Source organism: Xiphias gladius, chromosome 23 (assembly GCF_016859285.1).
Source record: "Xiphias gladius isolate SHS-SW01 ecotype Sanya breed wild chromosome 23, ASM1685928v1, whole genome shotgun sequence".
In the NCBI taxonomy this organism is placed as follows: Eukaryota; Metazoa; Chordata; class Actinopteri; order Istiophoriformes; family Xiphiidae; genus Xiphias; species Xiphias gladius.
Window position 1 is genome coordinate 12271982 of NC_053422.1, and position 15617 is coordinate 12287598.

At 40.5% G+C, this 15617-nt stretch overlaps 1 protein-coding gene across 4 annotated transcripts in view; it reads right to left on the minus strand.

Moving 5' to 3' along the window:
• Positions 1–83: 83 nt before the first annotated feature.
• Positions 84–15617, minus strand: part of atp11c (ATPase phospholipid transporting 11C) — a 44289-nt gene continuing 28755 nt past the window's right edge. Inside the window, exons 14-32 of one of the 4 annotated variants that reach the window (XM_040119707.1) lie at positions 15129–15299; positions 14491–14702; positions 12672–12743; positions 12492–12565; positions 12296–12399; positions 11942–12123; positions 10612–10878; positions 10328–10505; positions 10100–10202; positions 9842–9987; positions 9450–9509; positions 8612–8739; positions 6885–7020; positions 6713–6778; positions 6437–6540; positions 6184–6340; positions 4139–4247; positions 2980–3011; positions 84–2705 (exon numbers count right to left, since the gene is read on the minus strand). In XM_040119707.1, the coding sequence (XP_039975641.1) occupies positions 4143–4247; positions 6184–6340; positions 6437–6540; positions 6713–6778; positions 6885–7020; positions 8612–8739; positions 9450–9509; positions 9842–9987; positions 10100–10202; positions 10328–10505; positions 10612–10878; positions 11942–12123; positions 12296–12399; positions 12492–12565; positions 12672–12743; positions 14491–14702; positions 15129–15299 (2265 nt within the window). In that variant the 3' untranslated portion in view covers positions 84–2705; positions 2980–3011; positions 4139–4142. The remainder of the gene's footprint in view (positions 2706–2979; positions 3012–4138; positions 4248–6183; positions 6341–6436; positions 6541–6712; positions 6779–6884; positions 7021–8611; positions 8740–9449; positions 9510–9841; positions 9988–10099; positions 10203–10327; positions 10506–10611; positions 10879–11941; positions 12124–12295; positions 12400–12491; positions 12566–12671; positions 12744–14490; positions 14703–15128; positions 15300–15617) is intronic. The other 3 variants (XM_040119708.1, XM_040119711.1, XM_040119710.1) reach the window with 3 other exon arrangements.

Consider the following 15617-nt stretch of genomic DNA (forward strand, 5'->3'; position numbering starts at 1 on the left):
CCGCCCACGCAAACTCATATCCTCACATCAGACTGAGCCTGCTGACATAGCTGTTGGTGTAACAAAGCACTTTAAGACATTGCTTTATCTTCAAAACATTCTGCTTTATTACAGAAAATCTTCAGGTTTCGAATATACTAGTTTCAAAGAGGTACATTCAGCTTGGAGGTTTGGAGTGTTCAGGCTGGAGACCCAAAGGGCTGGAGGTGGCGAGGTGTCCCTGCTGTATGACGCCGGGCTGCTGAGGTGCCTGAAGGTGTCCACCTCTGCCCCTTACAGACAGGGACAGCGTCCATAACCACAGAGCCTCTCGTGCTTTTTTTTTGGACATTTTGATTTTCTTACAAAAGTGGCTGGAAAAATGTTGCATTAAAAATACAATCCATTCTTTTATACTTTTCATTAGACAGGCAAAACATTAGATTAGAAGAAAATAGCATCTTTGATGTTACTTAAAGGTTTTTCATTTAACAAAGCAGGCAGCCCCTCTCAATGTGTCCCTCTTACATCCAGTATCTCCGGCACAGTGCAGTCTGGCATGTCACAGAGCAAAGGACAGCCTCCTCAGCAATGCTAACACCAGAAAAACAGACTTGCTTAGTAGAAAATTTATGCTGAAATGCATTTTAATTTTTTCAGTTGTTAAGAACAAATAAGCATTAATAATAATAAGCATTAATTTAAAACTGCACTTGGTGTTATGACTGTTTGTGTCATTCTGCAGATGAACTGTATCAGATATGTCAGGCTACAGTCATTGGGATGAAATACAAGGCCAGTACTAAAATTTATAGTACTGGAGTTACTGTTTGAGCAGAGATGAGTGAAGTAGTGAATGTGACTTTGATCACCTGGCAAAAGGAGTGATATTAGTTCAGAGGTTGATTTTGGGATGTTGGGAGTGTGTTTGTGGGGGGCTGCCTGTCTTTGTATATATGACAAAGACTATCTAATGGGATTGGCACAGGCTCACATTTGGGCTGGAGTAACACACGCTAACTCAACTGGCACAAAGCTGAACACTCTCCACATTAAAAAAGATTTATGTAATAAAAATATAACATTTGTGAGTAAAATTACACTTAAAAATAAATATGCCAAATAGAAGATACATGTTTGTGGCAGAAAACAGTTCCAAAACAGTATCTTAAAAGTGTTTGAAATAATGGTATATTTAAATGGAATGTATGAAGCACTACACACAAAGAAGGTAATGAGGCATGGAGCCTCACAGTAGCATTAACTATGTTGACTCTGCAGGTCTGGAGTTGGTTCTCTTTACACTCCAACATCAGCCTGACTGAGACAAATTATGCAAACTAGATAATGGGTAATGAACATAAATACCTCATTTAGGTTGTCGTGCATGTGTGCATTAATGTATACAATGTGTGCGGTTAGTCTTTGTGTAACGGTCTCACCTATCAGACATGTGCGTGTGTAAGCTCAGGCATATATTCATGTGCCTTAGTGACCATCTAGGCAATGAAAAAATCTTTCTTAATAGTGTAGGAAATTACTAACTCAACTACATCCACAAGGTTCAAGTAATCCTGATTCTCATTCACAGGCATTTCCGGCTTTTCTTATCCAGTACAGTTGCATGTACTTATGTAATATACGCATACACACACCACTCAGGTCACACTAGTGTGGACAGAATCCGATCGGATAACGTTCATCTTTTTGGCTTTGAGCAGGTGCTGTCATACATCTCTAAGCTATATACAACACATATATTAATTTTCTCATCTTAATTGGACTCTCTTAAATTATCTCTGAGGTTGGAAGACTTAGGTAATGCTCCAGGCAATGTTTCATTGCCAGAACATGCTTAATATCTCTAATCTATCTCTCAATCTTGCATACGCGCACACACACTTTTTGGATTGAGTGGTAATATGGTCTCCATTAACTCCTCTTATACTTTAGTATGCAATGGAGACTGTAGATTCACTATTGGAAACAAATAATCACATAATCATCTATAAACCAGAAACCATTTTTGAGGATGCGTATATTTTCTAAAACATATGATAACCATGTTATGATAAAGAATAACTGTTGGAAAGCATAACAATTGTAAAGAACAATAACCTTTTTAAGTGTAACCGTTGAGAATAGGATCATAATGTCTTAATAAAAAGGTTGCAGAATACAGTGACAGTGGAGTAAATCGTTCTTTTGAGCCTTCTTTCATGCAGGTGAACCATTCTTGGAGTGGATATAACAACTGCTTGTTAAAACACAGCAGTTGGATAGAGCTACTGACAAGGCAGCCGTGTTTGCATTCATTTGTAAGCCAGTATTTTATAAAAAAAAAAAAAAAAAAATCAAAGAAAGGAAACTCATGCCTGTCATCTGAGTAGATATTTTAAAAATAATGCAGGGCACTGCTCTGCAGGCATGCGTGGGGTTTAGGAGCTGTTGGGCTTGGGCAGAGAAGAACGGAGTATAACACAAAAGTCAAAAGACTGCTAAACCCCATTTCATCCCTCCCCCCCAGGCAGCACATCTCTTTTTCTTCTGATTTTTTTCATGCTCTTCTTCTCCTCCTCCTCCTCCTCCTCTTCTTCTCCGATCAGCTCTGACCCAACTAGCACAGGATCCTGAATGTGGCTGATGCCACTGTTGTTTTGAGTCCTTGCTGCCTTTTATTCACGCTCCTTCAGGTGCTTGTAGGATAGTGGTGTTACAGCTGCAATCTGGAAAAGTGAAAAGCAGACAGATTTTACTTCAATGTTTTCATTATGAGCTTGTGCCAACATGGAATCACCAAGAATCATCAAAGAAGCAGTGACTGGCCACATAGCACCATACATCACTAATCCATACTAATTATACCTTTTCCCGCCACCAGAGAGAAGCAGAAATTAGTAAAGGAAATACTCCCAATTTCATCCACGTCTAATGATCTGTTGAAGCTCAGCAGGGACATTGAACAGAACGTTAGGTTAAGTTTGTCTCTTTTTGGTTTACCTGGATGCTTGTAGGAGGCCACCCTCTGACAGCTACAGGGAGGATAGAAATGCAGGTTAAATGAGGAAAACTGCTGCTGCAAAAAATGTCGGGGCTATTGTTAAGCAACAGGTATCGGTGACCCTGGTCAACAGTGACGGGAAGACATTGTGAATGACATTCAGACCTACCTACAGGGGTTGGACCAAAACACAAAACACAAAAGACATTTTCTGATAAAAACTGTGAAAATGATCTGGACCTAGTGAAGTATTTCATAATTTCAGTATATATATTTCACATTTTGTTTGAATTTATTCAGATTATTTATTACATAATATTTCTTTTATATTGAACACTTTGTCCCATATTTAACTGCTTCAATTTTCAAAATATTTTATATTGGTGTTTCCATTTATTTTGTTGTCTAGCCCCTATAGGTAATGCAACTGCATTCGGTCTGAGGTTAGGGAAGCATCACATCATGCAGTGAGCCAAGCTCAGCACTCACAAATGCATACATCATTTGCCACGAAAGTAAGCAGACAACAACCACCAACAGGTTTGGATGTGCACACAGGACGAAACGACCGTGAGAAAACCACCATGATACAAACAGTACATAAATGTCAGGCTGTGGAAGTTATAAACACAGACCAGCTCTGTTGATTCAAACTGTCAGATAAGCAAACCCAAGCAAACTGACACCGACACCACACACTCAGACATTTCTAGTCCAAAAATTAGATGGCCTGAAATCAAACACAATCAAAATTGGTTTTTTAAAAGCACATGCAGGAGATAATGTAAGCTGGGCTTCAAATGGAGGCTGAAAGGAGCTTGTGTCTGTAAAAAAATGTTTAAATTTGCAACATTAGGCCTAGAGATGCAGTCACATTATTAAAAAAAATAATAATAAAAACACACACTATTTGACCATTTTAACCAAAAATGTTGACATGAAACTTGAGTGACATGTAAAAGGTGCGTCTCTTCAGCCAGCCAAAAGCAGCTTGCACAACACACAGGAACACACTGGGTCTTGCTGGATGTGATCTGTATGCCATTATGTCTTTGATTCTCTTGTTAAAACTCAGAGTTAGGGACCAGAGCTGCTGGAGAGGTTGTTGGGGGTAACGAGTCTTTGATTGGCTTAAATGGCCTGATGGTGGGCTGGTACCTGCTTAAATGACAGTATTGGACTCATCTGAAAACGTTCTCATGAGCAGGGGCCTGGCTGAAGACCGGGGAGACTGGAGGCCTCCCACGCTCGACTGAATCGGCTTCTTCTAGAAGGGTGAGGCAAGAGACACCAATGATATCACTACGCTAACAAACACATAGACACTTCGCCTCTCTCGCTCCACTTGTACTCTCTCTCGCACACGAACATACATAGGGAATAAACATATACACACACACACAAAGACTTCAAAACTGGTCAGGTGGATAATGAAATTAAGTCCAGATTAATACAGGGCTAGTATCTTTTTGCAAATTTCGCAAAAGAATGTACGATATTACACGCACGCAAACAGACAAAATGCAGTGGCCCGCAGGGATTGTGGTGAGGATCCAGGATGAGGTTGTTGACTTGAGCCTCATGCAAGTAAGTCTTGGTGTTTTGACGTGCTGCATTCACCTGACTGGACATGCGGAGGCAGCAGGCATTGGAGCAGCACAGGCAGCTGGGAGGAGACACTGACTGAAACAACTTGACAGACAAGGATGGAAGACTGACTGCACGTTTTCAGCATGGACACCTGGTCCTACTCCACACTGCTTGCAGAGTTGGGTACACACCGCCCCAATGACCAACACTTCTCCCAATACAATAAACATACAGTATATCTAAAGAAAAGCACTCAAGTCAAGGTTTAAACATGGGGCCCTCCAAAAATGGCATTTCTGAGGTAATAATCTCTAATCTGAATTATTTGACCTAATCCATCCGACCAAGTGAGGACTGTAAAAAACTACAGAACACAGCCCGAGTTACTTTAGAGGGTAAGGTAGGAGTCTAACATTGGGAGAGGAAGGACACAACAGGTAGGAAACAAGCAAGACTGGCAGACACAGATACTCTGCAGGAAGAGTCTTAAGTATAAGAGCTGACAGAAAGAAAAAGAGACCTCAGTCACTCCAAGAGAAGCTGTGAGTGCTAGCGGTCTGCGACAACATGAAGATAGTAGATGTCCTCGAGGAAGGAAGGCGATGTTTCATCTTTAGGAGGCAGGTCCAGTGAGGAAGAAGGAAAGAAATGAGAGGGTGAGACAGAGTAAGAGGAAAGTGTTAAAATGCTAAAGCGAGAGAGAGAGTACAAGTTAGGAAAACAAAGTCGGAAATGAGTTACTTTCCCCAAATAACACGAGTCTAGACACAATTTTAAGTCTCGCTTGAAACACACGCATACCACTAAACATTTCCAACTGCTTGGAAACACATTTACTTCATTGGGAGCGAATTGTAATGACAAAATATGTCAGAGAAATGTCTGTCCCTCAAAAAAAATAAGAATAAAACAAAATTTAAAAAACGCTAGGATATTAACGGCCTGAACTTAAGATGCAGTGAAAAAAAAAAAATCCAAGTTCTAACCCTGTGTTATCTTGGTATATGCCAAACATATGTCATTTTTGAGTGTTTAAATATCAAAATCCATCTCTTTTCACTTCCTTTAAAACATTAAAATATTTTTGATGACTCATCTTATCATCTTGTTATAACATTTGACTGTGAGCTCACATGTCACAGAGTCCTTTCATGAGTCAGAGGTGTGTGCTGTCAGCTGTCAAAAACCGTTTACTTTTCAAAAGATTGTGGTTGAAGTTGAATTCATTCATTTCTCCTTTGACCTCCTGCTCTAACAGCCCAGGTGAGGCAGCTGGGAGTTGAGACCAGCAGTCCTCTACAGTGAAGCATCACTCCGTAGATACAAAGGCAAGCCCACTTTAGCGTGATCCAATCACTTTTGAGGGATTTGATTCAAATCCCTCTCACAATTCTATCCCACCCCTGTATTTCGCTTCATTTGGAAATACATCAAGGATGGGCTCCATTAATAACAACCAAACCCTTGAGAAAACAAACAGTTAAATAGTCACACAAAATAAATGGCAGTAGACAAAGAGAGAGAGAGAGAGAGAGAGACAGAGTGAGAGAGTGAGAGAGAGAGCAAGTGAAGGAAAGTGCAAATGTGTGTGTGAAGGCCTGTCTCAACTCTACCTGTCGGGCGTGGGGGCCGCGAGGCTTGCGGAACACCACAAGCAGGATCTCTGGCATTAGGCTGAGTATGATGAGCAAGATGATGACAAGCCAGGCTGACACCGAGCTCAGCATGTTGGCAAACACAAAGTACAAACGCTGCTGCCTCAGGAAAGGCCTGCAGGATAGAGAACACTTTGGTTTACACTGGCTGCAAGAGCCACAGGGGTTGCATTGAAATGAAAAATAACAGGTCTGTTAACTGTTTTCTAACCATATTATTCCTCCCCAGAAGAAACTGAAAAACACGTAGAAAGCCAGGGATCCCCAGATTACAAAGTGGTTGATCCACGTCCAGTGCCTTGTGTCCAGAGCAAGCTAGAACAGCAGACAAAAATCACAAATGCACATGTCAAATATCCAACATACCTTACCAATGTCGCTGCTCTGAAGGATAAAACATCGTCTCCAAACTCTCATGTGAAATGGCTGCCCTAATGATACATCATTTCATAAGATGAGATAAATGAACAATAAGGGAGTGGTTTACCTTTAGTGTGACAGTAAAGACAAGGACAGTGAAGACAACTGTTCCATAGGACCAGTTCCCAAAAACCTGGATTTAAGTAAGACAAATGAGCAGATGTACTTATGAGACAATGCTTATTCAAGTAATTTAATAGCAAACCCATTTAGAAGGCGAATTAAATCAGAGGACAAACCTGGCCGTTGTCCTGCAACGCTGGGTTACTGAACAGATACCGAACACCAAAGAAGAAGAGCAATCCATGGAAGACTCCCAGTAACGTCCAGTAGAGGAATGGTCCCCACCGTAACATGGCATTCTTAGCAATCGCTCTAAAGAAAATCATGAAAGAGAAAGATGAACAAACTCATTGTTTTATGTCTCTTTGCAAAGAATCTCAATGGTGAAGCATAAAATATTTGAGGGAGGAATATGAACCACTCTCCCTAAACCAAACTAGAATTACCACCTCCCGGGTTATATGCCTCCACCAACAAGTAAAGTTGAAATTTACATGCATGTCTTTCCAGACTCATATATGTAATGAAGACTTTGAAGTTATTTAACAAAAGGTATTTGATTTGACTTTGTTAAGTTTAGTTGTTCTTGATCTGCTGTATGTCTTCCGCATTAGTGTGTAAATTGTGAGTCAAGTTCCTTGTATGTGATCACACTCTTGGCCAATAAAGGTGATTTTGATAGAACACAAAGTTGTAGCCATGACACTACACAAGGCTTCAAATATGGATGTTGCTGAAAAGAAGCCACAAATTCTAAAACGTGGATGCTTCACACACATCTTGAACCCGGCAGCACAGAAGATCTATCCAATCACCACAGTTTCAAGGTGGGCACCCAAGATCAATGTCATCCAATTCAGTATCTGAAAAAATGGTCACAATCTGTCCTTCTGTTCCTGAGTTATGGCATTGAATAATGACCAGAAAAGTGTATTTGCAGAACATTATGATGTCACAGTGAAGTCGACCTTTGACCTTTTGGATATAAAATGTTATCGCTTAATAATTTTATCCTATTAGACATTTGTTTGAAATGTTGTCTTAATTAGCATATGAATTCTTGAGTTATGGCCAGAAACGTGTTATGTGAGGTCACAGTGACCTTAACTTTTGACCACCAAATTCAAATCAGTTCATCCTTGAGTCCTAGTGAACGTTTGCATCAAATTCAAAGAAATTCCCTCAAGGCATTCCTGAGATATTGTGCTCACCAGAATGGGACGGACGGACAGACGGACAACCCAAAAACATAATGCCTCTGGCCATTGCTGTCGCTGGCGTGGAGGCATAAAAACTTGAAAATAATCTCGTGCTTTCAAGGTTTGGTCTCATGGATGAAGTCTTAAGCTGCTTCAGCACATAGTTTAAGGTAACTGTGAACTGTGGTCGATTTCAGTGGGTTTCTACATTCAAGGGCATATATATGGTCAAAAGTGACAGCAATACAATTGAAAATATAAATGGTGGACAACAAAGTAAATGCCTAATTATAGTATAGTATAATATAAAAATCAAATAGCTAATGTGGGGCAGGGCCACCTATTTCTTCGGTGTGTTAAAGAAGCAGAAATGCCAAACTAAATTTCGGCTTTAGCAGAGAGGCTGTGTAACTTTTCAGTAAATTTCATATATTGTATTGTGAATAATAATCTATGGGCAAAAAGTAAGAAGACATGGCTCAGCCTACACCTTTTCGGTCATTGCTATAATATCTTTATGACTTTATTTTGTGAATGTGCAAGTACTTGGGTGCATTTCTGTTTTCCTTATTTTTGTTATTATTTCTTTCAACTTAAAAGACTAAAATACAGATTGAAAGATTTACTTGAAGGAAGCAACTTAACAAGCACATCTACATCTACCACGAAGTGTACTGCAGATAAGTTAAGGTTCCCAGGTCTACCTGTAGAGGGTAGCATTGTCCAGCAGAACCTCAATGCAGATGTGCTGCTCCAAGAGGCTGTAAGCCAGGATGGGCATAGAGGTGAAGCAGATGTTGTACATCGTCAGATAGGCTGCGTCATACAGGGGCTGGGGATAATGGGAGCAGGAGGGGGGAGTGAAGGAGGAGGAGGATGGATGGGGCAACCAGGGGTTAATATTATGGAGAGGACAAAACTCATACACGCCATCATACTTACACACACAGTGTGTCATATAGACAAGCTTATATACATCTTTCATGCACTTATGAAAGATCTAAGCTGGGGACCATGTGGCATGAGGGTGAATCAAATATTCACCCTCAACTTTTACAAACAGACATACCAAAATAATACTCAACTATCTTAAAAAAGGATGATCTCTGTGTTCACTAATGCTCTAATAAGTGGATGTTTTCTATGTCAGCAGCAGTTTTTACATGAAGATAGTACCATAAAATCTGTACGGGTTTTATAAAAATAAACACATCATTGTGCTCCAATTTCTATCCTAACAGTGTGACTACATACATGAAGGGCATACGTACATGCCACCATTGTAACATAATGTCCACCTACAATGTATCATGGTTGCAAAACATGACATATGTCTGTTTTATGTCAACACTGCTGTGTAGTCTAAGTCAGTATATAAACATATCAGTCAGAGCTCAAACATCCCAGGGGTAATTAGGGAGGGGCAATCTGAGGGGCAGAGTCTGGCATTCAGGAGGACCAGGACATATGGATTCAAGGGACACTGCCTCCTTTCATGTTCAGAACATCTTTGAACCTCAAAGGGCCTTAGGACATACTCACTTGCTGGGAATAGCCACAGAAGAACTGGTACAAAAACTGAGGTAAAATGAAGCAAAGGTTCTGCGGGGAAAACAGAGAACACGCTCACACGGATGGATAAAAAAAAAAAATCAAAAAAAAAAAAAATCAAAGCACATCAAATGCATTATTAAGTTCCCATGTGCTTATACTGTAGGTACAAAAATGAAAAACATTAACCTGAGTTCAAACTAAAAATCTGTTTAACTTGTTAAGAAGACTGATCCTGTCAAATCTGTCTCTTCACCACATAATCCTCAAATCAAGTGTGTGGGTTTGTTTTGGAAATGCAAGCTTTGCTGAAAACCCAAAACAAGTTCTTAGCCTAAAGACTGATAAAAAGCTAATGTGACTGAAGCATCTGTTCCTCCTACCTTGTAAAAGAAATACTGCACCAAGTGTGCAATGCGAACATAGTAGAGATGCCCATGAGCCAGCAAAAGTTTCTTGAGGTGTTTGAGTTTGGGGATGGCATAATCACTGTTCCTCACCGCCTGGCGACCCTCTTTACCCTTAATACCTGAAACACCAAGACCAAATAATTACACATTGCCTTTTCCAAAATGTTACCTTTTGCCTCCATTTGGAAATAATTAGAAATCTGTTAGTCACTTCAGCAGTAGTTTTCTTACCAATGCCTACATGAGCTTCCAAAATCATGCTGACATCATTGGCACCATCTCCAATGGAAAGAGTTATTGGGCTGCCTTTAGAGTTCTTCACCATTTTGACTATCTATAGATGGAGCAAGAAAGAGGGGCAACATTTTTAATAATCTGAAACCAAGTGTTCACTTTAAAAACATCATTTCAGTTCTTTAGTGAATAAATATTTGACACTTTTTAACTGATTGTTCTGACCTGTGCCTTTTGTAGAGGAGCCATGCGGCAGCAGAGCACAGTTGTGCAGTTTTGACAAATCTGCAGGAACAGGTTCTTGTAGCAAATAGAGTTGGATTCAGAGGAGGAGTTGAGCACCATTGACAGAGTGGCTCCATCTATAATAAAACCATAGTCTTGGTTTGCTGAAGACCAGCTCCTACAAGAGAGAAGAGAAGTGGGCTCAGGTTTAGTCATCAATAAGATTTAGTTAGCTTGGTTTAGTTTGGTTAAATAAGAGCAAATCACAACATCTAAGTACCAACCTGGTGACGCCTGCTTTAACTGGTGGTGAATCCTGCACAGCTTTCTTATGATATTCAATCAAAAGGTCATGCAGTCGTTCCTCACGCCTCCTCATTCCATCCTCCAGAGTGCGCACTGTTAGCTCCAACAGCTCTGTACTTCTCTGGAACAATCTACATGCATAACAGGTGGACTTTGCCGTCTCCATCTTGTCCCCTGTTAGGACCCAAACCTTAATACCTGCCCCCTGGAGAGCCTCCATGGTCTCTGCTGCCTCCTCTTGAAGCCTGGGGGATAAGAACATTAAAGAGAGACACGTGGAAGGTTGTTACACTACTTCTAAGACACAAAACCTGAACAAGGCTGTCGCTTTTCTACTGCAACTGTAACTTAAACGAGGATGAGACTGTCTTCTCTCAGACGGTGTCAGAGTGGGCTGTGGGATATGTGGTCCTAATTGTGAAACACACACATCTCTTCATCACAGTTTCATTTGTTTATACTAAACGTACCATGACTGAGGTGACACTAAGAGAGCAATAGTATATTAAAGGGGGTGTCTTTTGATATCCATATCCTTTTACTCAAATAATTTGAGAACACAATAATCACACTTTGATGAAAATTAATTTATTATAAACATGTCAGATGAAGTGCCTTGATGTATGCTGATGCAATAAGCTGTTTCATCAATTTTGTGGTAGTTAATGCACTTTCTGATTTCAACAGTACATAAAACAATACCTGCTTCCTGTTTATAAGTTTTTAAATCTTGGATTTAGGGGGGAAAAGGGGGTACTCTTGGGTACTCTTGGCGGTCACCAAACAACTCACTTCAAATTAGATAGGCAATGTCATACTGGACAAAACACTATCAGGAAGCTGGTGACATGTAACAAAGGGCATGAAGCAGGAAAAGGATGCAGAGGGCCTTCTACTGTAAAACAGATGCAGGAAGTGATGAGGTTGCATAAACAATACATAAATAATTCAATGGAAGTATGGATTCATTACAGCAACTGAACAAAGAGGTGACATACCTGTCTAAACAGTGACAAATCTATTTTAAGAATAGTTAGTCAAAATGGGAAGTTTATGACATGCTGATTATAGCTGGCTTCTGCAAACTTTTGGTCTCTATTATTAATTTTAGGAGTATTCGGAGATTTCTTTATGTATGAGGACTTCACTACCTAAAATTCTTGGCATGGATCTTTAATGAGAGGCTGGGGAGAGGAAAGACAACAGCAACATGCAAGATAACCAAATGAGAGACATTTGACAACTTTAAACATCAGCACATTCATCTGTGAGAGCTGTACGGTTACCGTATGTTATGTGAACACCCACCGATCTTCTACAGCAGTAGCTCCTATTAAACTCATCCCAGTCTCCAATTGGTTATAAACAGCCATGAGCTTCTCTTCTCTGTCCTGCAGAGCCAGTCTAGCTTCCTTCAATCCTTCATCTGCCTGGGCGTACTCCTCTGCACTCAGATATTTGTAGGCCACACACAGTGTCCGGTAGCCCTCCTGAACAGTGAAACCCACATTAACAATAAAAAATTGTAAAAATTAAAAAAAAATCTGTCGCAAAATCATTGTAATCTTAATATAAAATTTCTAATTTGACCCTAAGGTCATACAGTACATAATTTAAAACTGTAATTTAAATTTGGAGAGGCAATGTTCTTATGTCACCCACGGTTGCATTACGTTCCACATGCATGCGTATCCTTTCGACCTCTTCCTGCCTGACACGGGGAAAGATAGAAGAGTCTGCTCCCTTACAGAAGAGGAGTGTATCACCTATAGACAAAAAACACACAGCGTGGTGAGGGCTGATGGCCAGCGCTAAATCACAGTTCACGCAATAAGCCTGAAAGTAATCTCAAGCTCACCTGATTTGGATCTCACTATTACACTCATTCGCCTTCTCACTGGGTCAAAGTTCAACACGTGAAGGAGTTCATACCTTTGGAAATTACAAAATGTAAATAAAATAGAGCTGTAGTGCACATGTAATTGGAAAAATATGACTAAAAAAAAAAAAAACTTTGTCTATGTAATTATAGACTTACATTTCAACATCATTGTTCCTGTTGAGAATTTTCATGGTTTTACTTTCAAGACCCAGAAATGTGAAGCCATACCTGCAGATGGGGACAAATCATCATAAATATGCCACTTTTATACTCATGTGCTCTATGAATGAATGCAGTAATGACATGTATACCTACAATGCATTCAGAAAGTTTTCAGACATTTTGTTATGTTGCAGCCTTAAGCTAAAATCATTTAAATTCATTTTTTCACCCATCAGTCTACACTCAGTACCCCAAAATGGCAAAGTGAAAACAGAATTTTAGAAATTTTTACAAATGTATTAAAAAAGAAAAACTGAAATATCACACTAACATAAGTATTCAGATCCTTTACTCATAACTTAATTGAAACAACTTTTGCGAGGATCACAGCCTCAAGTCTTCTTGGGTATGATGTGACAAGCTTTGCACGGCTGGATTTGGAGATTTTCTGCCATTCTTCTCTGCAGATCCTCTCAAGCTCTGTCAGGTTGGATGGGGACTGTCAGTGGACAGCCATTTTCAGGTCTCTCTAAAGATGTTCAATCGGGTTCAACTCAGGGCTCCAGCTGGGCCACTCAAGGACATTCACAGAGTTGTCCCTAAGCCAGTCCGGTGTTGTCTTGGCCGTGTGCTTAGGGGTCATTGTCCTATTGAAAGGTGTATCTTCAGCCTAGTCTGAGGTCCTGAGTGCCCTGGACCAGGCTTTCATTAAGGATTTCTCTGTACTTTGCTCTGTTCAGCTTTCCCTCAACCCTGACAAGCCTCCCAGTCCCTGCCACTGAAGAACACCCCCAAAGCATGATGCTGCCACCACCATGCTTTACCATAGGGATGGCACAGGGCAGGTGATGAGGGGTGTCTGGTTTCCTCCAGACATGATGCTTAGAATTAAGGTCAAAAAGTTCAATCTTGGTTTCATCAAACCAGAGATTCTTGTTTCTAAAAGAGTCCTTTGGGTGTTTTTTTTGCAAACTCCAAGCAAGCTTTTAATGTGTCTTTCATGGAGGAGAGGCTTCTGTCTGGCCACTCTGCTATGAAGCCCAGATTGATGAAGTGCTGCAGTGATGGTTGTCCTTCTGGAAGCTTCTCCCATCTCCACACAAGATATCTGGAGCTCAGCTGAGTATAACCATTGTGTTCTTAATCACTTCTCTTACCAAGGCCCTTCTCCCCCAATTGCTCAGTTTGGCTGAGCAGCCAGCTCTAGGAAGAGTCCTGGTTGTTCAAAACTTCTTCCACTGAAGAATTCTGGAGGCCCCTGCGCTCTTGGGAACCTTCAATACAGTATACATTTTTCTGTAGCTTTTGCCTGATCTGTGCCTCGACACAATCCTATCTCTGAGCTCTGCAGGTAGTTCCTTTGACCTCATGGCTTGGTTTTTCTCCTATATGCACTATATGTCACCCGTGAGACCTTATATAGTCAGGTGTGTGCCTTTCAAAATCATGTCCAGTCAATTGAATTTAAGACAGGTGGTCTCTAATCAAGGTGTAGAAACAAATCTCAAGGATGACCATAAGAAATGGGAGGCACCCAAGCTAAATTTCAAGCGTCATAGCAAAGGTTCTGAGTACTTAGGGGTATTAAATGTAGACTGATGAGTGAAAATTTTAATTTAAATGATGTTAGCATAAGGCTGCAACATAACAAAATGTGTAAAAAGTGATGGGGTCTGAATACTCTCTGAATGCACTGTATCTAGGATTTTCAAAATACATTCTGTGATAATCCTATTCAACCAACATGCTTGTTCTCTGAACAACTGTTACAATGTCATTTCAACTCACTATGTCATAACAGCCCATCTCTTACCTCATGGCACCCTTGACCAGAGCAATCTCATCAGGTGAGGAGGCTATAAAGCCTCTCTGCTCCTGCAGTGGATGGAGCCCCTCTCCATCCACCCCTAAGCAATCCACCTGGTCTGTCTGTCCGTCCCCTAGGCCTTGACCCTGCTCTGTAGACTCCTTCACCTGGACTGTGTGGCACAGACACAGGGCACGCAGAAATAGTTCTTCCTTCTCCTAACAACACAACATGAACTTGCTTAATACAGTAAAATAACATACAGTACATGCTGTTAAAATAAATGTATAAATAAATTTAACTTATAACTATATTCCTTAAAAATAAATTCAAAGCCACACATGGAGTGGTATACAGTAGCTAAAGCTTAGATAAAGTCTTGGATTTACAACCATTTGAATAAAATAACTTCTTATCAACATTCATGTTGAAGTGCAACAGTCTGTAAAGTGTTATAAGGTGATCATGTCAAGAGCACATAGCCACTTTGCTCCCCCTCCATGTTGAGTGCATATGTTGACATGTCAAGGAGACTGCATGTGGGTGACCTATGAAGGGTCTTTCTGAGCAGCGAGCTATGTAATGACCATATGTTGCTGCCTGTGTGACTTTTACAACAGATGGAGGGAGAGCACAACACCCACCCTGCCAGCTTTCTGCTGTAGTTTGTTCACAGGTCCATCTGTGACACAGAATCCGTCCAACTCTGAGGTGGCGTCGCGGTACTTGTACTGGAAGCCGTCAATGCAGCACTCGATGAACTCCATGTTATTCTGAGTGAGAGTGCCTGTCTTGTCTGTGAAGACATACTCCACCTGCAGGCAATGTAATAAAAAGACATGACAGACTCCTCCAACCGCATTAAAATTCAGTTGCCCGTTTAACAGGTTCCAACAATAAGATTATGCAATTATTCCCAGAGAGAATTACAGTGCATTAATCAGTTTAACGAAGCATCAACTGTAACTGAAGCAATCATCTTGCAGGCCAAGTGTGACTAATCCATGGCAGCAATGTCTGAGTTAGAAATGCCATTAAAAAAAAATTAAAAAAAAAAAAAAAAACAGGAAAAGTCGGGACAGCACAGAGAATCTGGTGTTTTTCCTGTAATCTTACTTTGTTTTTTTTAACAA